General features: G+C 41.9%; 2 protein-coding genes across 2 annotated transcripts; one reads left to right on the forward strand and one right to left on the reverse strand.

Moving 5' to 3' along the window:
• Nucleotides 1-2,272: 2,272 nt before the first annotated feature.
• Nucleotides 2,273-5,593, reverse strand: LOC308095276 (actin nucleation-promoting factor WASL-like). Its single transcript, XM_080442273.1, has one exon. It carries the CDS (start codon nt 5,291-5,293, stop codon nt 3,734-3,736), a length of 1,560 nt encoding a protein of 519 aa, XP_080298399.1. The 5' UTR covers nt 5,294-5,593; the 3' UTR covers nt 2,273-3,733.
• A 5,292-nt stretch (nt 5,594-10,885) lies between these two features.
• stk3 (serine/threonine kinase 3) lies at nt 10,886-24,028 on the forward strand. The gene is made up of 11 exons (XM_080441585.1): nt 10,886-11,044; nt 12,581-12,661; nt 13,225-13,353; nt 13,915-14,029; nt 14,821-14,985; nt 15,732-15,899; nt 16,286-16,423; nt 18,355-18,480; nt 18,633-18,834; nt 19,257-19,450; nt 21,119-24,028. The coding sequence occupies exons 1-11, from the start codon at nt 11,022-11,024 to the stop codon at nt 21,275-21,277; spliced, it is 1,500 nt and encodes a 499-aa protein (XP_080297711.1). The 5' UTR covers nt 10,886-11,021; the 3' UTR covers nt 21,278-24,028.
• The last annotated feature ends 1,416 nt before the right edge of the window (nt 24,029-25,444 follow it).

Raw genomic sequence — 25,444 nt, forward strand, 5'->3', positions numbered from 1 at the left:
CCCAACACTGTGTATTTTGTTTGTACAATACTCCACATCAGTGGATGGCAGACAGTAGAGGGCGCACATGTGTTGTTACCATAAAATGAACGAAGACGACGAAAAATTGATACGTCCCAGTCCCAGTTGCATCCATGTGCTGATAGGGGGGTGGGTCAATTGAGGGATGTATTTGGAAGTCTTAATGGGAATATGCTATCATTTGAGGAGCTTGTCATTAGATATGATATCCCTCGTAATCATTTTTTCAAATACCTGTAACTGAGGAATTTTATCGGAGATAACCAGGATCATTCCTTGCTGGCCCCTCCCATGTCTGTGTTGGAGAAAGTTTTGGTTAAAAACCCATTTGGAAGGGGAATAATATCACAATTGTATGATCTGTTAATGTCATTTTCTCCGGAGTCTTCTGAATATAAGCTTAATGCCTGGAGAGCAGACCTACAGGAGGATCTAACAGTGGAACAATGGTGTACGGCGTGTAAAGAAGCTCAATCCCAGACCGGGAATAAACGCCTACAACTTCTACAATACAATTGGCTTATGAGAGTGTACATCACACCAATGAAACTTAAGAAATGTAATAACAATATTCCGGACTTATGCACCAGATACGGTGAAGATAGAGGTACATTGTTCCACTGTCTATGGTCATGTCCAAGATTGAAGGAGTTTTGGAGAGAGGTTGGGCAGTAAATACAGAGGATCTTAATTAATATTGTACCAGAACCAAAATTCTTTCTGCTTGCTCTATCCAGTTGGACACAGAATAAAGCGCAATGAACAAATGTTTATAGATATGTCTTTTATAAGCTAATAGAGTAATAGCATTAACCTGGAAGAGGCCGGACAAACCAAGCATTGCACGGTGGTTCAAGGAGTCTTTATGTCTACCTCTGGAAAAAAATACGTATATTCTTAAGGACAAACAAGAGTTGTTTCAGGAGGTGTGGGGTTGTTTTATACAATATATCAAAAATAATAATCTGTCACATTTAATGGAAGAACCTGGAGAGGAGTAGTCCTACTGCTGATGCTGTTGTTATTGTCATTGTGTGTGGTCCTTTTGTTGTTATTTTGTGTGATTGTCTTGTAATGTTTAATGTAATTGCCCATTTTGTTTTATGTAATGTAATGTAATGTAATGTTGTTTGTCTATAAATATGTCTATGTCTATAAATATATTGTCATTTTACTTAGGTGTACATTTCACATTTTAACTGATTACAGTAATTGATGGAAAGGGGTGATTGTATAATCTGAAAAGCAATGGAATAAATATAAAAATATGCACAGTGCATCAAGAGCAGCATATATTAGTTTTACTTAATCTCTTTGACTTATATCTTTGAACATTGTACTCATTCTAACTAGTGGATTGGGTCAGTTTGAGGAAGGAAGCTGTCAGGCCCTCCGGAAGTTACATTATGTGTGGCCATCACTGAAGCACAGGTAATGGGTAAAACCACTCAATGTTACAAGACAAACACTAAGATTGGAGAATTGTATAATTTAATTCAGATAATAATGATCACATCTACATTTCGTAGTTTTGCTTACAGAGCCCAGGGAGCCCTGGGCTATCCTATCCTCCTCTCCCTCTCCACTCTACGGATTTGTAAAGTTCAAGACTTGGGGACTGAGCTGGGACATCAGGTGTATGGGGAACATGGCTCCTTATATTAGTGAGGAGGTCAGACTTCACTAAAGAGAGATATTGCTGTTGTTAGTTTGGACTCTCTCCTGTGACCAATCCAGTGTGGTTAAACCTATCAGGATCAACCTTCACCAGCATAGGACCCAAGATCACTGAATCACTAAGCCTCTCCACCACGGCAAGGTCACAGCAAAAGGAGAGGAAGGTGGTCCTTAAAAGGACCGTTGGGGGAGGGGGGGGGGGGTGGGGGTGCAGGGTCTTGAGATCTCACATGAGGGAAAAGAAGTTTGCCAGAGCTGACTCCTCCCATTCCTCCATCTCCACCTTCTCTTCCTCAATGGCCTCCCATTCAGCCACCAGAGTCTCTTGCAGAGTCTCCTTCTCCACCTTCCGGAGAGAAAAGAAGTCAGCCTTAAGAGACTCCCATTCCTCCATCCTCTCCTCCTTCTCTTCCTGAATGGCCTCCCACTCATCCTCTTCATCCTCCACTCCTCCCTGCACTCCTCCATCTCCACCAGGTCTGACCACAACAGTGTAACTACAGCCATAATAATGGATGAGTCGTCTTCTCTGCTGCTTGGGTTCTGTTCTTTCTCTTTTTTTTTTTTTTTTAGATAGATCATTTTAATAAGTAAAAAATAAAGTAGAGAAAGAGCGATCAGGTATGAAAATAGTGTTCTCCATTTTGTTTCATTTTCCTCTCAAACTATAATTTTTTTTTCTTTTCTTGTCAGTTTAAAAAATTTCTCTTGAAGTCCTTTCTTCCATCACCGAGCAAAAAGAGAAACAAAACATTCAACTCTACAGATCAAGAGAGAACTTGATGTAAAATTGCACATGTTAATCAGGGAGGGAGGTGGATTTGGGTGAGAGAGATGTAGACAGAAAGAGAGACGGCATAAAGCCTCGTTCGGGGCACGGTCGCGAGGGATGGGGATCGAGAATCGATTCCGAAGTTGTTGAAATCCTTAAGGTTTTGGCTTATCAAATCTCTTATCTATTTTAGTGGACCTGACGTGACATCATGTCATAGAAAGCACATCACTGGCACATAGGTCGTTCTAATAAAGCTTTTTGACTTCTGTTCAATTTCTTGCCGGTAAAAACAAGCAACATGAATTTAATGGCTTGCATGCCCATGTCGCTTCAATGTTGCGCATAAGTTGAAGGCGTGATGCTCTACCTTCGATAGTCTGTGGAAATTAAATAAAAAGCGATAGAGAGCCCCAGACTAGAACCAATTTGTCAACAACTACCAGTAAATGTAAAGGATCGATAGTGGGATAAATAAGGAGTTCGATAATCAGTTCACTTCGAAGGGGTGGAGCGTCCCAGTGTGGTGCGTTGACGGGTGTGAAGCCTTGAGTTCAGCATTGGTGAACTTTGACTGGGCATCAACCAAAATAAGAACGAGGCTTTGCGGGTTGACCCCACTCGGCAGCCATTTCTCTTTCAGTGAGCCAACCACTACCACAACCCACGAGACAACGCGGGAAATTGATCCGCCCTAACGCCTCCACATGTGTCGGCTGCGACGCTTCTGGCGCCGACGTGTGACCGTGCCCTTATACTTGGTTGTGCATCGTGTTACGCACCGACAATTGCCGATCCACGAGCTCACAATGCGTCTGTGAGCTCGTAAGATCGGCCATTCCCGGTGTGAGATCCCGCCGCACAACCAAGCATAAGTCGGGCGTAAGAGTAAGAGTGAAAGACACAAAGATTACCGTCTAAAATGAAGTGAGAGAAAGAGAGTGAGTGATGGTCACGTATAGAAACAGGAAAAAGAGAGAGAGAGAGAATATGAGAGTGGGGGAGAAAAGTGGCAAAGACAGACAATAGGAGGAGAAAGACGAGAAAAGGAAACAAACGGTGAGATATGAGAATGACAATACATCTACAGATTAAATGAGGTATTGCACAGATTAATAAAAAAAAGCAAAGGCAAGGCAACAAAAATATACAGCAAGTCAACAGAACATTTACTTACATTTATTTAAGATTCAAAGACAGGACACAGTTTAGTGTCATTATCATCTCTATGGGATAGGAGGGGGGGGGGGGTCAGGAAGATCACTAGTCGTCCCATTCATCATCATCCTCAAAGTCCTCATCTTCATCGTCATCATCATCCTCATCTGAGGAGTGAATTGCCTTGCTTCGCTTCTGCATCACTTCCATCAATGCTCCTACGATGCCCGCTGACGGAGCCGCGTTGGCGGGAGAGGACTCTCCCTCCACTTTAGGCTTGAGTTGGATGCCATGTCTAATCTGGTCCAGGAGCGCGTCCCGTCCACCACCGGAGGTGGAGGTGGGCCTCTCCTTCTGCTCCACCCTCTTGAGCTGCGTGCCCTCTCTGATCTGACTCAGCAGCGCACCGGCCGCACCCTTACCCTCCCCGCCGCCGCCGCCGCCGCCGCCCGATTCCGACACCATGGCGGGGGGTCCCGGTGGGGGAGGGGGCCCCGGGGGCCCGGGGGGGGGCGGGGGCGGCGGAGGGGGCGGCGGGGGAGGAGCGCCCATGCTGGGCGGAGCAGGGGGTGGGGGAGGAGGGGGCGGGGCCACCGGAAGGGAGGCGTGGGAAGAGACGGGGGGAGGAGGGGGCGGGTGGGAGGGGGACACCCGGCTGGGAGGGGGAGGGGGCGGCGGGGCCGACACGCCCGGCCGGGAGGGGGGCGGCGGCGGGGGCGCCGAGGTGGGGGCCCGGGAGGGGGGAGGCGGGGGCGGGGCTCCCCGGCCGCCGCGGGCGGGGGGAGGAGGAGGGGGAGGGGCCGAGCCGTGGTGGGGGGGCGGGCCTCCTCTGGAGGGAGGGGGTGGTGGGGCTTGTGTCCGTAGCTCGTTCTTGACGGCCTCTACACCTCCCTTCTTCTCGATGAAGTCGTAGATGACCTTGGACGTCTCCTTGTCCTTCAACTGGGCTTCAGAGATGCCACACATGTCAAACAGGTTCTTCAACTCCGGATCCAAATTATTCAAATCAAAGCCTGTGTTAGGATCCCATCCTACGTGTCCAATGTGCTGGAAGTTGCTGGGCGTTCCGATGTCCGCCTTGGTCAGTTTCTTCTTCTTGGTCTTTACCTTCTTCTCCTTCTTGGGGAAGGGCGAGTGCACGATGTTGTTCACCTGAGAGTTGTTGTGGTAACGCGGCGCGTTGTTGATCTCCGGGTTCTTGATGTCCACGGTCGCCATGGGCAACGCAACTTGACCACTTTTCCTTTGTCTTCTGCCCATTAGTTCTGAAAGGGCTCCTCTGAAACGCTTGGCCTCCTCCTCATTGGCAAAGTTCAGACCCACCTGCGTATTATCTCCAGCAAACGTCAAGAAGTAAGATTTGGGTGCATTAAAGTTGAAGTTGCTATACAGCTCCTGCTCAAACGTGGTCTTTCCATCCTTGATGTCGAGGACCCGGATATAGTAGGAGCGCAGGGGGTTGTCTTTGACCAGACAGGCCACCCCACAGCAACGCTTGGTCCACGCAGACGACCTCTCTGCCAGGAACACCTGGACGATTGCAGACGACCGGGTGATGCATTTCCTCCCCAGGTGGTTGAACAGACACTCATTCTCCTGGGGGGTCAGCAGCATGGAGCCCACGTTGGAGCCCTGCCGCCGCTGGAGCGCAGGGTGTCCGCTCATTATTCACTATGTTATGATCAATAACGAAACAGAACAAGAAGTATCACTAAAGGCAGATGATAAACAAGTCCAGGGTACAATTCTTCTCCTGGCATCCGTGTGGCCTGGCCTCCTTCCTTCAGCCGAACATATAGATTCACGCACAAGATCCGTGTCAGGGTTTTTAAATATTCCAAACGAGCACAAAGAGAATATTATGTCCCACTTTCTTTCCCCCCCGTTTAGAATCAGGTCAAACGTCGCAGGGACGACGTCTTTATGGAAGACGACAACACTTCTTTCCTGGGAACTCTCCCCAACACACACCGGTTCTGTTCTTTCTCTGTTACAAGAAAAAAGGAATGAACTGTGAGCGTCCTGCACTGCTTTATACTTTATATACTGTTGGCTGCCCGTTGCCCATTGGCTGATGCTTTCTGCACGCGCAACATTAAACACTAGGCTTGTGGTGGATAAAGTGTTGTCATGGCGACATCTCCACACGGCCGAAAGCACGTTGTGCCTGTTGCCAGCAGAGGGCGCTGTTTCCCCCCCTTTTTTAACTCTGGGTTCCCAGATTTATTGCCAGGTAAATAATCTGAAATGTCGGCCCTGATACACGTATCTGTTTCAGCAATATCAACAAGCAACGTCAATTCTCAATGTTGATTTTTATGTTTTTTTCATCTTAAACTGTGACTTGACCGACGGTATGAATGAGTGAGTGAGTGACGAGAAACTGATACACCTAAACTGAACCTGACACACAAACATGAACATTTTACAAACATCATACAAACAGCATTAGAAATGTAAAGAAAAAAAAATGGATTTAAAGTTATTCAGTGGAAATACTGTACAAAACAAATAAAGATTATGTTGCAACCCTTTAATGCACCTTTTTTTCTTTTATTTATATAGACAAATTGGTTTGTGCTGCGCGCCCTAGCGAGACCTGACAGAATAGGTTTCATTTGCAACCAGTATGACGCTTGCAACCAGTGTGACGTCACGTCGTCTGTTAAGGGGTCTATTTGTATAGTCCTGTAGCAGAGGCCCTCAGATTTTGAGATACCCCCACCCGAGTTAGAACAAAACACAACCATGTTTTTTCTTATCTTTAGGGTCTCCCATTAATTAAATGGATTGTTGTGAAATTTTATTTTGGGGCAAAATTAGGTTTTTGGGCTATTCTTTAGAACTACCCCAATCTCTAAAAAAGGCAAATCCGAATAGGGCAAAGGTGACCAAAAATGCTATAACTTGAGAATGCTCACTCTTATCTTCATCAAATTAGCTGAGGTATGAACCAGGTGTCTACCCTACATCACCAAAGAGTCAGAATGTAATTTACATAAAGAAATACTGAAATATAGTCCTTTAAACATACCTTTAGTTTAGGCGGAAATTGTACTTTTGTAGTGAGGACTCCTCTACTTTCCCTCATTTAGAAAAAGAACATACATTTATGTCAAATAAGCTGTTACTGCATAGCCTAAGATGCTATTAAACAATAACCAGTGGTTGTATGGAGAGATCTAGTACAGTTTTATTGCAAATGAGACTTCTTTAGACATACCCCTAATCACAGTATTCCATTTGTGTAATGCTTCTCTGTATTGAGGACTGCAATTCTCCACACTATGAAACTATGAAACACACACAGCAATCATGTGTGAGTGTGATTGAATATGGTGCTGTACTTTGCTCACATACATAATTGCCTCAACATTGCCTGAAATGTTGCCCCAAAATCACAAGAATAGATATTCAGGGAGGGTTAAACAATGCCAACTGAGAAGGAATTTGACTTTTAATTTGATTTGGACTTTTATTTGGTATATATAAAGTACAAAAAGTAAAGTGTTATTCCAATACTTTTTGTAGTATTAGGTGTAAAAGTTTACCAAAGTTTGACCACTTTTAAGGTGTTATTTTCAAGATGAAAACAGATTAAAAACATTAAAATAGCTTAATTCCTTCATTATGTATCCTAGACAAGTACGTTTTGTGTCTAATGCCATGTTTTGGGGGCCTGGGAATCCATCCACTGGACCAAATTGCAGAGATACAATTAGATCATTGTGAAATCCAATATTTTGTGACTCTATTAAAGCACTCTGAAATGGTCACCCGCTTAACTAATTATATAATAAATCTCCAACTACTTATATTTCTTTTTTACTGGAACAAGGATTCAAGATATTATATATCCTCAAAACACAACAAAACTAATAGTCACAATTTGCAGTAATTCAGAAGGTGGTGGCAGAGAATATTGTCAGTTGATAGATAGTATTGTTTTCAATATTGAAAGGTTTTGGATAGCTCTGTGGATCAAATTTTGCCCAAACTAAATTCATCTTTGACTATACACCCCACCCCAAAATAATGTCTTGCATTATGAACCAATCTCTCTGGATCCCTCCCCTTACCTACCCAACTGCATAACTCCTCCCCTACATACACGAGAATATTTATTTTTCTCGTGGACAAGCGCAGTGTCATCTTGTAGACACAAGATTTTGAAAAACATTAAATAGATGTTTTAACACATTAGGAAGGCAATCAGTGTGAGTGTGCAAAGAGGGGTGGGGGTGGTTATGGAGGTTAGTGTAGAGCTGTCAGAACCGAGTATCTACTGGGTGCCTAGTGAGGGGAGTATGGGGGGTGGGTCTGGTCTAGAGTTTAGTGGGCCTAGGGTTCCCCTCAGGTGGGTAGAGGGGAGTATGGGGGTCACTGGATTGCTCCCTGCACTTGGAGCACAGAAGAGCAAAGTTAGGAGCCAAGGAGACCCTGAGCTTCTGCTGTCCCCCATGTCCGACGTGCAAAACCTCCAACAGAAATGATTCACCATTTCAACGAAGACAGTTTTGCAAACGATACATGAAAAATAAACTTGTATCTTTGCCAGATCTCACTCCAAGTGGCTTAGGGAGCCTGCGCTCTCCTCGTTCTCAGCTCCTCCAAAAGCAAATTAGCATTTGGGATACAAACGATTTCTAAGTCACGGCACTCTGGAGGACGGAGTGAGGAGGAGGCAGAAATTAAGGTATTGGAATTTAGCTAATGCGTGAGGCTGAGAGAAGTGTCCCTATGTCGCCTGGCTCACTGGATAGTCCCACTGGTCCCAAGTGGACCTCCACGCTGGCTCCTGAGATAGGCACTCCCGAGATAGGCTCTCTTGAGTTAGCATAGGTAGTGAGGACAGTCCCCAGCGGTGGTGGTTTTAAGACCTCCACATGTTGCAAGACTGTGTTATATACATATGTATGTATGCTGGCCCCAAATGGGCCTCCTGGCGGGTCTGGCTGGCTCCTATGCCCGAGATAGGCACTCGTGAGTGGGCATAGGCGTTCGTGAGGAGGGTCGGCCCCCCCCCATAGTGGTGGTTGTAAGACCTCCACGTGGTGGTGCATGACTGTGTGTCAGGCAGACAAGGGTGTATGTCGGACTGGCTCACAGGAGAGTCGGTGGTGGCTGACCATTAATATTCCCAGGGGCCCCCAGTGACTTATCATTATGGCTCAGAGCATCCTCTCCCCTCTCCTCTCCTCTTAGTCTCAGGAATAAGGAGATGTTTGTGACAAGCACATCTGCACCTTATCCACGTCACACTCCTCCACCACCCCTGCCTTTTTTTGAGTGTAGCGTTGTGAGCTTGTACATCGGCTATTTTCACAATGTTTGCCTCTTTCTTACCTAATATTTGAGAGAATATTGAGTCTTAAGAGTACTTCAATTGTAACTTTAAAATGTGCAGATACCCTGTATACACTTATACTGTATGTTGGTTTGTTTACTGTTGAGTGAGAAAACAATGTTGCACATCAAGCTAACCATTGTATAGATTTGTATTATATACCGGGAACAGTATGGGTTAGCGCCCCAGGCTGTGTCTTCCGTGAGGAACAACAAACAACAAACCCACGGTGAGGCCTTTAGGAGGGCCATTCCAGCAAACCGCAAGTGGAGCTAATACCATTAGACGGCCCAATCTAGTGGTATCGACCCAAGGAACCATCACGCCAGAAGGAAATGTTTGGATCGGGGCGGTGCACCGGATCTGGCGCAGCGCTCAGGTCCTGGACCTGGTGAGACGAAGGAGGAGCCCGGCCAGGAGACAACCCACAGAGCCTAGTCCCTCCACATGCCAGAGCCTCCCCGTGTTCAGGCAGAGTACTTCCGGAGAAGCGGACTGAGTGGCCCTGTCTCTCCCTATAGGACTGACCGTGGGTAGCTACCTGGGATGTAAGTTGGGGCTTGATCAACCCCGGCTGGGTCACCTGGCCGAGGGTGTATGTTGCGAGACCCGAAACACCCTATGACCCCAGGCTACAACACTGATGATACATCCCAGGTGCATCCATGTGATGTATTCTTTATAGCCAGTCTATCACATTGGCAGCCATGTTTTTACAAATGTCACAGTACCACCCAGTAATAATTAATTTATTCCTTATTGGTATCAAAATAAATCTTGAAAGCTTCAACAGAATGTGAATTACATATGATATATCTACTGTTGATGAATTCACCAATCCTGGGCATTATGGCATGTAGAAAAGGGAGAAATGTCAAATTACATGGTTAAATATGATTATAACCAATTGCTTTAATGTATAATTGTACTTAAAATCACTTGACTATAATTTATATATGCTAATTGGATTCCTAGATCACCAAAACATGGGGTTAGGCACCAAAATTACTTGTGTAGGGCAAATAATGAAGGAGTAATGGACTTTTAAGGAACTGCGGCGGCCATCTTGGAAATTTGACATTTCTAATGATCAGATTTTAGTAAACTTTTGATATGTTATTAAGTACACCTGATACTACAATAAACCATTGAGAAACCTATTGTTCTAATTATTTTTGGGTCAAACCATATTTGCACCCACCTACAGTATAATGTTTTATTTCCAGAGAAGGGGTATGTCTAAAGAAGTCTCATTTGCAATAAAACTGTACTAGATCTCTCCACACAACCACTGGTTATTGTTTAATAGCATCTTAGGATATGCAGTAACAGCTTATTTGACATAAATGTATGTTTTTTTTCTAAATGAGGGAAAGTAGAGGAGTCCTCACTACAAAAGTACAATTTCCGCCTAAACTAAAGGTATGTTTAAAGGACTATATTTCAGTATTTCTTTATGTAAATTACACTCTTTGGTGATGTAGGGTAGACACCTGGTTCATACCTCAGCAAAGTTGATGAAGATAAGAGTGAGCATTCTCAAGTTATAGCATTTTTGGTCACCTTTGCCCTATTCGGATTTGCCTTTTTTGGAGATTGGGGTAGTTCTAAAGAATAGCCCAAAAAACTAATTTTGCCCCAAAATAAAAATTCACAACAATCCATTTCATTAATGGGAGACCCTAAAGATAAGAAAAAACATGGTTGTGTTTTGTTCTAACTCGGGTGGGGGTATCTCAAAAACTAAGGGCTTTTTTGAGGACTTGCTACAGGACTAGTAGGTATTATCAGTGTTGGGGAATTTACTAGCTAAGGTAGTGGTTAATACACTCCAAGTGAAAAGAGGGCGCTGTTGTGTACATCCTACAACAACAGATCTAATATCTATCATGTGGATTGTAGAAGAAGACAGTGCAGGGCGACTAGTTTTTTACATCAACAACGACTGGGTGGATAAATAATGAGCACATTATCAACATCCTGAACACTAGCCCAGTGGAGTCTGTCATATTTCTACTTTATTGAACTTCTTTGAAGAGATAAACCATGGAAAACCCTGCGCCCAAAAGGTGGGTTTTCCTCCTCCTCGTCCGTTTGGATTCAGCAGGGCAGTCTGCATGCTAACGGTTAGCTCACATGCTAACATGGGATGCCAGCAGCAGCAGTCTGGGCTTGTTTGCTAAAGCTAGTTATCTTAGCTGGCGTTTTCCAAGCTTAATAGCAGTGGTGTAAACACTCAATTACTGTACTTAAGTACAATGTTGAGTTTTTTTACTTTTACTTTACTAGAGTACTTACAAATTTCAATACTTTTACTACTAGCCTACACTACATCTCAGAGGCAAATATTGTACTTTTACTCCAGCACAATTATTTGAGTTATTACTAGTTTTGTAGAGATTATTATTACAAATCATACATTAACCACTTCATCCATTACATTTTGGATTTTTGAAAATAGCCGATCTAAAGGTTCACAATGCGTTGCTTTGAGCTTGTAGATTGGCTATTTTTAAAATATTTTTATACATTTGAAAACTTGTGAAACGGAACATTCTGCATAATGAGTACTTTCTACGTTTGGTACTTTACATTTTGATACCAATACTTTTGTACTTATTTTTTAATTATTCCGGACTTTATACTTGTAACAGAGTATTTCTACATTGCAGTATTGATACTTTTACTTAAGTAAAGAAATTTAGTACTTTTTCCACCACTGCTTGAGTTGGTTAATTGGTCATTAAATAGTTAATTGGACATATAGTTTCTCAGCTACGCAGGCATTTGATTGTAAGCTGTTTAATTGTTTTCTATTTCTACAGTTTTTGAACAGTGTGCTTGTGTTTTGCATCAGTTCCATTATGTGATCCATTCACATCCATGTTTGTTTGATGTGGTTTTATCTGGATTGAAAGTTGACTTTAACTTTACCGGGTGTCAACGTGTGACCCAGGGAGGGACCCCCTAGGAATCCTTGAGGGCTGAGGGGGTTCCAGGGGGTCCCCATTTAAATGATTGACAGTTGATCTTCTTAACCAGTATTTTACATGTACAAATAAATAGTACAAGAATGGTTGTACTGATCACAGTTTATCTCTGTACTTATGTATGGTTTGGAATATTGTAACGGAATTATGGACCAAATGACAAAGCCATATCGGACAAATCATATCTAAAAATTAAAATGGTATTAAATTGAGGATACACTTTATCAAATGAGCAAATTTTGTTGTTGAGTTGGTCAGTTGCTTTGTCCATATTTAAATTACATCTTGGTTTGGTTTTGTGCATTTTGAGCAAAGTATTTTATGCTTAAATATAAAGCAGATGGAGCGAATATTGGCTGCATTCATATCTGTATCATGTCTTTCAGTTTTTTGTCTGAATTGAAGGAAGCACCAACCAAGTGCTTTTTGATTGATTGAATACTTTATTAGTCAGAAAAGCAAACATTATGAGGTACAGTCAGACATATAGTCTAAAAGGATGCCACAAAAAAGTCCTGGGGACTTGTTTCCATTGTGGTCCTATGTATTTAATTCATCAACATAGTATATTGTCCGTTTTAATTGTGTATATGGATACTTTTTACCTTCTTACAGCAAGCTGAAAAAGCTGAGTGAAGACAGTCTGACTAAACAACCAGAGGAAGTGTTTGATGTTCTGGAGAAACTAGGAGAAGGGTATGTCTCCATGTACTTTATATTTATTGAAATGTCCCACAGGGTTACTGGCCAACAGACCACTGTTGAAAATTGATTCAATTGTATGTCCTACTGACTGGAAATAAAATAAATGTAACCAGGAAAACATAACTCTTATGCGTCTCAAACAACTGGCATAACACTCCTCCTGTATTGATTATTACTGGGGGGGGGGTTGTTCCAGGGGACCCCCAGCAAATGAGGAACAGTTTAAACACTTAAGCCCTATTAAATTTTTTAGATATTCAAAAATAGCTGATCTACAAGCTCACAACACGTTGCAATGAGATGCGTTGTTAGCTTGTAGATCGGTTAATTTCTAAACATATTGACAAAATGACAAATCTTCCATGCTCAATTTGTTTTTCAAATGGGTGTCCACACAGCCAAATAACATATCAATTTGGGGATCCTTGACATGAAAATATTTTTGAGGACCACTGCTATAAAATATTAGGTTTGGAAGGGAGGACTTAATTTCTATTACATTTTTCTTTGATACCCTGTGTCTTATGTGTGTACATGTGTGTATGTATATTTAGTTCCTATGGCAGCGTGTTCAAAGCTATCCATAAGGAGTCGGGTCAGGTTGTTGCCATCAAGCAGGTTCCTGTGGAGTCTGACCTGCAGGAGATCATCAAGGAGATTTCCATCATGCAACAGTGTGACAGGTACGCATACCCCACAGTGTACAAATGGAACCAAATGGACCCTTACACTTCTCCAAGTTAATTTAAAAGAAAGATGGAATAACATTTGGGAGGGAGGCAATATACTCACTTATACAAATGTTTTATGTGTTAGATGTTTCTTTATGATATAAATAAACACCAGAATAACTGGGTGTCCTCACCTTTCTGTAAATAGAAAGGATTTGGTGTGCTCGTGGACCTCAAACAAATCTTTGTTCAACTCCTATAAAACAATCCTAAATATTGGAAAAGGAAACATGAGCATACGTCTGGTTTCTCCTGCATTTTGTGGATCCTCAGAAATGAAAACATCCTTAAAGGGCCTTTAGTTTTTCAGTAGTTCTTGTTTGCACCTAATGGCTATAGATTAATTCATTCATTTGTATTTAACAACAGAGGTATTGTTTGCCAGCAGTCACAGATAAAGCCACTGAGATGACATGACATTTGTGGTGTCTGTCTCACTTCTCCTATTTTGTCCCTAAAATGGAAATTGTTCCTGATGCACACTCATTTTGTTAATTTGTCATTTCCTCCCAGTCCTTATGTGGTGAAGTACTATGGCAGTTACTTTAAGAACACAGACCTGTGGATTGTAATGGAGTACTGCGGGGCTGGCTCTGTCTCTGACATCATAAGACTGCGCAACAAAACGGTAGGTGAAGAAGAACAGCAAACACAACATTGGTGGCCAATAGAATAACTAATAATAATAACTTGAATTTATATAGCACCTTTCTGAAACCCAAGGACGCTTTACAGTACACAAAATAAACAAATGAATTTCCAAAAGCCTGAGTAACTAGGTGTCTGTTAGTAACTTAGTAACTAGAACACACATGACTTTATACTTAGTTGTGAGCTTGTGGATCTGCTATTTTCGGTGTGCGACACCGGCGCACAACTAAGTATAAATAAACTAGGCTTAAGGAGGCCTACCAATGACTCAAACGACAGTGGATCTGAGAAGACCCATACTCAGTGCTGATCAAGAGAGAAAAACATGAAGTGATAATTAGGCTAGGATCAGATTTCTGCAGTGCAAAATAGGGGTGGGGGGTGAGCTGCACATGTGTGCCAGGCTGCCAACTGAGTTCAGTGCGTTGGGAGAGCGGATCAAACTATACCGCCCTGGGATCAAAGGTGCGTGATCATGGATTTTTTCTTTGAGGTGAAAACATGCATTTGACGTAATTTCCATATCTGTTAGGTCCATAATACCCAACCGTCAGGGTCGATTTTGTAATATCTCAGAACAAATCAGCCCTTGAAACAAATGGCATGGGTCCACTTAGGGTTTAGGTCCAATAATGTCGGAACCAGTTGGATGTCGGAAGAATTTCACAGGTTCATTAGGGTTTGGGTCTGTCATTTGGACCCGAGAATAGCATTACTAGTAGTTCAAATTCTATAATTTCATCATTCACTCCTTCCCTCTCACCTCAGCTGACAGAGGATGAAATCGCCACCATCCTGAAGTCCACATTGAAGGGTCTGGAGTACCTTCACTTCATGAGGAAGATCCACAGGGACATCAAAGCAGGCAACATCCTGCTCAACACAGAGGGCCACGCCAAATTAGCAGACTTTGGAGTCGCCGGACAATTAACGGTAATATTCTGAATCTACACAGTAAAAACACTGCTGTTAAAGTTGCAGTCTGCAACGCTTTTGTGTAAATAAAATGATATTTTGACAAATGAATCTGTATGGCAGAGTATGTTTATACAATAATATGACTAGTACATCTTCAGTGGTTGTAAGTGGTCTCCCTACTCATCTATTGAGAAATGTAGACCCTGTGTTTGAGTAGGAATACTAGTTACTTGACAAGTAGTACTGCCTGAGTCCCAGGAAGAATATAAATGTTAGGCTTAGCTTTAATTTAACTCTTGAGTGTACAAATGGAACCTTGTACAGCAATGTAGTTTTTATCCAGTTGTTAGTAATATTCAATGTGGACTTTGAATACTGTATACTGTCTGTGGACTTTAAATACTGTATATTGTCTGTGAACTTTAAATACTTTATATTGTCTTTGTGGCTTTATGTCTGCAAATGCAGTTGACTTATAAGCCACTTTCTATGTATGAGGACTGCATGAATTTAAAGCCTTTCTAACATCTTTTTACATTTATTCCAGAGATGCAATGAATGAGTTTTCACAAATACGTGCATTTTGAGTGTGAGGTTAAAAAATGTAACTCCTGTTTAAGCTGTATCTGGCTAAAAGGGATGTATCCATTATCTGCGGACATGTCCACTTTGAATCACCTTGCTAGTTCGCCTGTTTGCCATAGTGTTGCTAAGGCGTGACATACGATTTAAAACCACAACCATTTCTCGCTGTTTTCAAGGACACGATGGCTAAGAGGAACACTGTGATCGGCACACCGTTCTGGATGGCCCCAGAGGTGATCCAGGAGATTGGTTACAACTGTGTGGCTGACATATGGTCCCTGGGTATCACGTCCATAGAGATGGCAGAGGGAAAACCTCCCTACGCGGACATCCACCCCATGAGAGTGAGTCGAACAAAACCATTGAGGTTTTCTTTACCTGCAGGATCTCTAGTTCAGTGAAGTTGGATATAGGCGACAGATTTAGGCCCCCATTTGATATGCTTTTTTAAATCTTTGGAACCCCAATCTACACTGAAATCATCCATCCGCCAAGGGTCAGTTTTGTTCCATTTGTACACTATTAGAGTTACAGACACGTAAGGGTCCATTTGGTTCCGAACTATCAATCATTTAGCTGCGGGACCCCCTGGAACCCCCCCCCCCCCCAAGGACCCCTGGGGATCCCCTCACGCCATGTTGATAATCAGTGCCCTAGACTAGAGTAGAAGATCTGGTTTTCTCTAGCTTGTTTCCTCACTCCATGTTTTGTCTGGACTTTGCTCCACCAGGCCATCTTCATGATCCCTACCAACCCTCCTCCAACGTTCAGGAAGCCAGAGAATTGGACAGATGAATTCACAGACTTTGTTAAGAAGTGTCTGGTGAAGAACCCGGAGCAGAGAGCAACTGCCACACAGTTACTACAGGTTGGGACTCATGCTTGCGTCTGTGTGTGCACACACACACACACACACACACACACACACACACACACACACACACACACACACACACACACACACACACACACACACACACACACACACACACACACACACACGTTAGTCATAACGTGAACATACCCTTACTCTGAACCCCTAAAGTTGAAGAAATGGTCCTGGTCAATTAACATTCCACTGTGACATACCGGTGTGAACCACGTAATCGCAATGTTCTTCGTTTGATTACGGCTGGAGACCTGTGTTGCATGTCTTTCTCCTCAATCAGTTTACCGTCTCTCTACTATTTCATCTAAATAAATCAAAAACTGGGCTGTCTGATGGTTTACATTATGGGGGACATCTGGTCTCCACAAGACGGTAAAATATAGAGCATAGTACACATGGTACTTCTGCCTACATAGTACTACCTACAAAGTACATAACAAAAACCAACACATTATCAATGTGCAAATCAGCATGGAGATTGGTTGCCACATAGGGTGTGTGTGCTGCAATTTGACGTTTTACTGGTGATGAATGTCAAAATGTGTGAACCCACCAAGACTGTAGTCAGATTTTTAGACGCACCCGTTCCACACCCAATGCCCATGGTTGTTTATTTTTACTCTTTTTCGAGTGAGGTCTGGCTGTCATTCCTTCACAAAGGAACACTTTCCTGGGGTTTTACATTTTGTCTTCTATTGTCATCTGTATTATATTGGATGAAATACGCTCTGGCTCTCTCAGCCATAATGTAACGATTTAGGACCCCATTTGATATGATTTTAATCTTACACCCTAGTCTACACTGTGAAATCCTCCAGTGCTGATTTAACTTGAGACGTAACGTGCCATAACGTACAGTACCGTAACATAACATACTGTATTGTAGTGCAACGTAGCGTAGAAGACACACCATACATCATCTTTTTTGATTGAATGATTGAACACTTTATTAACAGTTTGCAAAAAGTACAGAGGTACAGTTATATAATAATGCTAAAAGGATAACACAAAAAGCCCTGAGGGCTTGTTCTCCATTGTCCTGTCAAATTACAATTTAGGCATTTAGCAGACGCTCTTATCCTTGACTTAGAAGTGCAAGATCAAAATAAGCAGAGTAAGCATGAACTCTAGTCATCAAACTAGAGCTCTTCACTGGCCCCCCGATTCCGAAGAAAAAAACGATACGACCCGAGACCCGTACGGGTCCGGATCTGTGTTTTACCATAATCACTCGGACCCGGGTTGGTTCAGGTTCTATTATGTCGGACCTCAGGTCTGTTTATCATTATGTTATTACTGTATGTATAATACCCGAGTGGATCCGAGAAGACCCGTGCTCAGCGCTGATCGGTAGAGAAAAGCATGAAGTGCTACGATGATTACACTGGGATCAGACTACTGCAGCACACAGACTCGGAGCAAATCAAATACCTCCATGGAGTCAAAATGCGCGCGTGGCGTGTGCAATCATGGATTCCTTATTCATCGAGGTGAAAACATGCAATTTAATGTCATATTGTCTCTTATTGTACTAGGCTGCTACGTAGCTGCTACGTTTCATTATGGAGTATAATTAACATCTAGCCTGTTAGAACGGTATTTTACGTATGTCGGGACCATAAGATAATAGGTTGGGTCTGTAATATCTCGGAACAAATCGGATGTTGGTCTGTCTTTTAAAAAAGAATGTCGGGCCCACTCGGATCTCTGAACCAATTTCACGGGTCCGTCATTTGAAAAAAATCTCTGAACCAGTCTCTGAACAAAATTCACGGTCCATTAGGGTTGGGGTCATCATTTTGGACCTGTGAAGAACTCTACAGCAAACCACTAGGCTACTACTACTGTACAACTTAGTAGTAGTATTGTGTGCGTAATTATCATGCCCTGGGTGTTGCATGTCTCTCCAGCACCCGTTCATCAACCAGGCCAAACCAGTGACCATCCTGAGGGACCTGATCACTGAATCCATGGAGATGAAAGTCAAGAGACACCTGGAACAGCAGAGAGAGTTGGAAGAGGACGACGACAACTCTGTAAGTATCAATGAGCTATAAATCCAACTAAGCTGTCAATGCAGTGAATGCACCCTCCCCTACAACTTTACATACAAAATAAGTGTAATGCTTTCTTTCAATTTCCCAATAAATACAATTGCAAAAAAAAAGACTGTCCTTGTGTCGTCCAGGAAGAGGAGACGGAGGTGGACTCCCACACAATGTTGAAGTCGGGCTCGGAGGGTGCCGGGACTATGAGGGCCTCAAACACCATGAGCGATGGGGCCCAGACCATGATTGAACATGGCAGCACTATGCTGGAATCAGACCTGGGTACCATGGTCATCAACAGTGATGAGGAAGAGGAGGATGAAGATCAGGGATCCATGAGGAGTGAGTTCAATGTTGCTTTATTTGTTTCTATGTTTTACATTTTATTGATCGGCTGCCACTTTTATAGAGAGATCCCGCCATAATTCATTAATGCCGGTTTTGCTTTTTTTAAACGGAACCAAACAAAGCCGCCCCTGTGTGTGCTTTTACATAGCATGTTGGCATTCTGGAATCAGAGGCTTGACGTGTAACACAGACGGCTATTGTCTGTAGATTTTACACATTTACCATTATAGCATATACATTTATTTGACAAAATTGACCGATGACGTAGCATTGTAACGTAACAACAGCTCTAGAAGAGTGAGCATTGGTGAGGACCAATATGTGGAGATCAGAATGAAAAACGACAAAGTGCTCTTAAGCATCCGTGAAGTCTGGAATCCCCCATACAAATATATTTTTTTCAATAATTATCACAGGACATGCTACCCCCCAGCAGCCTCTACGTCCATCCTTCATGGATTACTTCGACAAGCAGGACTCTAACAAAGTTGCCCAGCAGCAGGAGAACTACAACCACAACCAGCCTCCAGAGCAGCCCGGATACCACATCCAGGCCAAGAACGTCTTCCCAGATAACTGGAAGGTGCCTCAGGATGGAGACTTTGACTTTGTGAGTAGCAAGTTACTTTCACATGTTAAGAGCGATTACACATGCTAGACATCAAGATTTCTTACAGTAAAGAAAATGATTCATATTGGAAGACAATTCTGAAAATGGCACATCTGATTATCAGGAAGAATTTTAACCTCCACATAAGAATAGATCAAACCCGAGCCAAGGCTTGAAACGCCAGTCAATTTATCATTTGAGCACTGGAGTATTTGAGTTCTGTTCTTTCCTTACCCCAACAAGTGAGGTGTGTATTCCACGGGTCATCACCATGCCAGCTTGTGATGGACATTTTCATCAATATTTTATTTTTGTCACAGACATACAAAATAACTGGTATATAATTTTACCAGAAACACAGAGGCCCAAACTGTGTGTGTGTGTGTGTGTGTGTGTGTGTGTGTGTGTGTGTGTGTGTGTGTGTGTGTAATTTCTGTTCCTTACTTTATTTATTTTTCTCAGTTCTCTGTCTACTGGAAATGTCTAGTCAAATGATTTGTGGTTTGTCAGAAAGTGTCTTCCTTTATTTTCACAATCACTCACTGTGCAGTTCTTGCTGATGAGACAAATACTTAGAATACTGATGACATCTCTGTAGTTCCATGCACAGTATGGTACACAAATACATATGGCTGAGATTTCAGTTCCTTATTTATTTTTCTCAGTTCTCTGTCTGCTGGAAAGGTGTAGTCAAATGATTTATGGTTTCTCAGCAAGTGTCTTTCCAAGTTTCCTTTCTTCACCATCACTGCATAGTTGTTGCAATTCATTTTCCCATCAAAAATAATTTGTTGTACATCTTTTGTCTCATGACGTCTGTTCCAAAACTCATTCTACTGATGTCTTGGCTCATTAGTTGTGGTTGAAAAATAGTAGTAGAATAATAAACAGGTAACACACCTTTTGATATGCTGCCAGGGTCAATCCTGTGTTAATTCACAGCACACTGCCCCACTCTTTTCTTGGCGTTCACATTCAAACCAGCAAACCTGAGCATGGTTGGAAGGTGCACACAATATATGAATGCTTTTGTCAGGGTTTTCAAATTGCTCCACAGTGGACGAGCTAAACTTGTTTTCTGTTTGTCAAGGTACTGTAGTTTCAACAGTTGTGGTTTAAGGTGAACAAGTATTCAATGTCGATGAGAAAGTCTTAGACCATGCGTAGGTGGTGTGATGTAAGGTACGCCAGTGGAACAATGAAAGAATTAAGGCAGTTATTAGAATAGACTTTATTTGCCATTTGTACAGGATATTTGGAGCTTAGCTCCCAGGGTTAGCATTAAAAAAAGACCGAAAATACAGACGAGACAGAGAAAAACATACAAACATTAGCAAACATTACTTCTAGCTGTCTGTCTTGTCTTGCATCCTCACCTGATGCAATTATGTATGGGTACAAATACGACAAATCTCCTACAACATATTAATGAGCATGTCATCCCGACACTTTACGAGTCACCAAAATTATTCAATCTAATTATTCAAAAATATTTAGGATCACATTATAATCAAAATACAAAATGTGCCACGGACATGGACAAGTCTTGCCACGGACACGTTTGTCCGTGTACGGACATGTTGATGACAGATTTTGTCTGATATGCCACAACATATTTCCTCATCTGTGTGTGTTTGTACTGTTTGTGCTTACGTGCTCACCCCCCAGTTGAAGAACCTGGATTTCGAGGAGCTACAGTTGCGTCTGAGCGCCCTTGATCCCATGATGGAGCGGGAAATCGAGGAGCTGAGGCTGCGCTACACTGCCAAGAGACAGCCCATCCTGGACGCCATGGACGCCAAGAAACGACGGCAACAGAACTTCTAAGTGATTCCCTCCCCTGCCTATCGCCATCCATCTGCCCTCAAACATCGCCCAAGTTTCCTCAGAACCATCCACTGGGTGCTAACGTGATTTATATTCCACTGACTTAGAAGAACCACGGTGACCATAGTGCTCTCGCTGGAAGCCCTGTGCTGTTCTGACCCACCGCTGAATGACTGCTCCTTAAGTTCTGATCATGAAGGAAGAGAGGAAACAATGGTCTTATGATGAGCTACTGAAGAAGATTTAAGTGTCTTTTGGGGCTTTGTCCACCATTTTTCGCCCCATTGTAAAAATCCACAGTAATAGGACTTTGTTCCTTAGAGTGCTGCTTACCCCATTCCCAAGAAGACATATTTCAACATTCGTATCCCTGTTTGCACGGGGCGGGGGTGGGGGGGGGGGCTCGTGGTTTGTCTTTGAGTGAACCAAGCCTTTGCCATCATCAGTTAAAGTTTTTAAATGTGTCTTGCTTTCCTACTTTATTTGCCTTTCATTGAACACATGCTGAACTCAGTGAGACCAAAACACTGAAGGTAGGATATTAATATCCACCATGACCCCTATAAGACCCGAAACATAGTTTATGCAAGTTTAGAACAACAGACGTTGTGTTTATAAAATGTGTCACGTGAAATTCAACACAAGCGCAGTCTCAATCTTAGCAGTGATGAGCAACATCATCTTCGATTTGTGCTCTCCTGCTCTATCTTTCAGGCTAGTTGTCAAATGTAGCTCTGTGTGGCTTTATTACCTTCACAGGGACGTTGTTTGCATACGTACTTACTGAAAGTATGTTTTGGGCTTACGGCTACATTCCATCTAACATCTACTGTAGCAGCCGCCGCATCAGCAGATGGGTTCTACAGGAGCATTGTCACTGATCACCTTGTGGTCTTTGTTTCTTCTTGAACACTTTCCTTATAATGTAAATATAGTATATAATTGACTACAGAAATGGCCGCAACAAAAGCTGTGGAGGTTAATCCATGACCAAAGACAATCGTGACGTTGATAAAGTTGAGAATGCCTTAAAAAAAGAAGCAATGTTAAAAAAAAAAGCCAGAATAGTACGACAATTAAATACATTTCTTCACATGGAATAAGATGAAGTGGAGTGTGATCCCTTTAACACTGATTGAATGTGGGGAAAGAGCAGATCATGTATGTCTTCAACAGCTTGTGGTCCGTAAAATCAAAGTTAATCAGACTGTCTTTTCATTTGTGTTTTGTCATGTATGATGTTCTGAACTGCTTCATTCATTCATTCAAAGCTTCAGGTTTTATAGACAGACTCTCTTCTCTTATCTTTGTGAATCTTAGTGCCTCAGCAGCCGTGTCCCGATTCTCTAGTCATCTTGAAGAATACACGTATTGTTTATGTTCAGTGATTGAAAAACTTTATATAGCAGATATATACCTTTTTTAATCCCTGCAGGACTTTTGTTTAAAATGTATTATGCTTGAAAAGTCGTGACAGTCTTCGCCAATTAAAAAGAATATATATTATTGAATGATATGAACAGTTCAGAACTATGACAAGACTTTGTCCACTATGTTCCTAAAGTTAGTTTTTTTTCCCCCCATGACTCTAAAACTGTAATGGAGGAGTAGATGACACTCTGGGACTTGGGGAACTGAACATATTCACACGGCAGCCATTTTTCTCTTAAGTCACACTGGGCGAGCAGGTTAGATGGATCATTGTCCTGTGGAAAATGTGGGGTATATAGCCTATGTAACTGAACCTGCGATCCTGTAATGTGGCTATGACTGAAAATTAAGCTTGGCATTGATCAGTGTGTAATTTGGTGCAGTCTGTGTTTAGCCTGGCTGTAAGGACTAACTTTCTGGCTGTAAGGACTAACTTTTGGGGGAAGGGAAGAAATGCTCCATATATGATAGATGCCACAGGCCAATCTTTTGCTTACCAATTTATAAAAGAGAGCTATGTGACTTTGTTTTGTACCCGTACGATGGTGTCTTGCGCCGAAAATAGCTGATCTACAATCTCAATGTGTTGTGATGCGATGCATTGTTAGATTGTAGATCTGCTATTTTTGACATGGGATGTTACTTAGGCATTAAGTTAACGGTTTTAATGTGCCATATCCCCATTGTTCACTTGACGGACATGAGATCTTTCTAACTTTCTTGACTCTGGGTGGAGAGGGGTTTCCCACCACCACCACCAGTGTGACGTAGAGCAAAATGGCCGCCTGGGCTATGCTGTAAAACTGTTGGAACTGTTTTGACTCCAGATTGGACTGATGTATGATAATCTGATGCACGATAATTTACTTAAGACATCAGTGGAACATTACTGTGGGCTTTTAATCAGTCCAGTCTGAGAGAACGAACTATCTCATTAGAATATGTTATTCCACTATCTGCTGAAGTTGGGATCTGATCATGAATGAAATGACTTGAGATCTTTTTGATAACTATTCTATTTGCAGGGACATTGCATCGTTGGTTGACTTTAAGAATAATGATGTATCATAGTCTAATGAATTATATGATACTAGCTGGATGTATGCCTGAAGTGAAGTGTTATGACCTCTTGCTTTATGTTATATACTTATGAATGTCAATATTTAGTTTTGGCCATTGTACTAATGGAATGGTAACTAAGCAGCTAGTGGCCTGCCGTGCTAGCAGCATGCCTTCCATGTGTAGTACAAGGCTAAATGGAAACTTTGCCGATCATCTAGCAGAGTGCAACATTGTCAGTCACTATAGGTGAAACGTTTTTTTTAAATGTATCTACAAGCTCACAAAACGCGTGATTATGAGCTTGTAGATCGGCGATTTTCATCATTAAGAAAAATATCTAGTTGCAGTGACTAATCCTGTGGCTAATTATATTAAGTGTTATGTCAAATTTCCACATGTCATCACAGTAGTATGAAGTGATCATCACTCTTCACTGCTAGTAATGTAAATGTTGACCCCTCAGCCTCCTCTTGTCTTTGAAATAGCTCCTGCTGAAGGTAAAACATTGGCAAAGTCACCATTTACCAATATGACCAAACTGAACTAAATATTTTCAACGGCTTAATCTAAAAGTGTTACATTTTTAAACATGGCAAGACCTATATTTACAGTAATAAGACAACTTCCGTCTAATGTTTTTTTGTTTTGTTGACATTTTCATACATTCAGCAATATGGGACCAGGTTGACCAATGTTTTCATAGAAATTAAGATCTTAAGCATGAAATTTTGCTTTTCTCTCTACATTGTGGTCTGCTGTGCATTAGCAACTTGTAAAAGTTTCACGTTTATTTATTTAATAATCTAAACTTTCTTTTGCTGTTTATCTTATTGTGACACTGGTTTTAAATATTGTAGCTAATTTGGCTGTTAATATTTTCTTCCCGTTGTCAAATATGTGTCTTGATTTATGCTTGTTTTAGACTATGCATGTTTATTATGATTATGTTTGCTGTGTAGTGGAATGATGGTATATTAACTACACAAAATAGAGCAAATTTGGTGGCTGTCTTTTCAGCTGAAGGACACTATGTGCTCCATACAATGAGCCCAATAAAAACAAACTTATGAGAGACTGGAGATGCCATATCCAGTTAGCCTGGTAAACCCCCCCTTCCGGAAATCTCATTTGCATTTGATTTCAGGAAATCAAATACAAATGAGATTTCCTGAGGGAGTGGTTTAACCAGACTAATATTCAGGCTCATGATCTAGAAAAACGTTTTTAAATTATGATTTCATGGTTCATTTAATTAATGTTTTTCCCTGCTAGACCTATATGTAAAAATTGAGGGTGAGGAGTGGAATGTAACCATGTTTAAAACTCTAATTTATTATCTCTTGTTTGTTACACTTTAATAAAGGTTTGTAAAAGCGCAAATAAAGGTTATGTATAGGCTATGAAACTGCATTATGTCCCTTTGAGCTTATCTTTGTCCAACTGCTGGGTTGAGGCCTATCTGTGGGCTGTGGTGTAAAGTAACTAAGTACATTTACTCAAGTACTGTACAATTTTGAGGTATTTCTAATTTTCAGTACTTTTACTTCTACTCCACTACACTTCAGAAGCAAATATTATACTTTTACTCCACTACAATTATTTGAAAACTTTAGTTACTTGACAACTTGTGTAATTAGATATTCTGCTTAAATGAGTACTTTATACTTTTGGTAC

This window comes from Gymnoscopelus braueri, assembly GCF_963280865.1.
Source record: "Gymnoscopelus braueri genome assembly, chromosome: 11".
In the NCBI taxonomy this organism is placed as follows: Eukaryota; Metazoa; Chordata; class Actinopteri; order Myctophiformes; family Myctophidae; genus Gymnoscopelus; species Gymnoscopelus braueri.

Excerpts from the sequence above, each read along its gene's own strand:
- LOC308095276 (XM_080442273.1), bottom strand. The coding sequence starts at position 5,293 with ATGAGCGGACACCCTGCGCTCCAGCGGCGGCAGGGCTCCAACGTGGGC.
- stk3 (XM_080441585.1), top strand. The coding sequence starts at position 11,022 with ATGGAAAACCCTGCGCCCAAAAG. Across the intron at positions 14,030-14,820 it reads TAAGACTGCGCAACAAAACG|CTGACAGAGGATGAAATCGC; the intron begins GTAGGTGAAGAA and ends CTCTCACCTCAG. Across the intron at positions 18,835-19,256 it reads AGATCAGGGATCCATGAGGA|GACATGCTACCCCCCAGCAG; the intron begins GTGAGTTCAATG and ends TAATTATCACAG.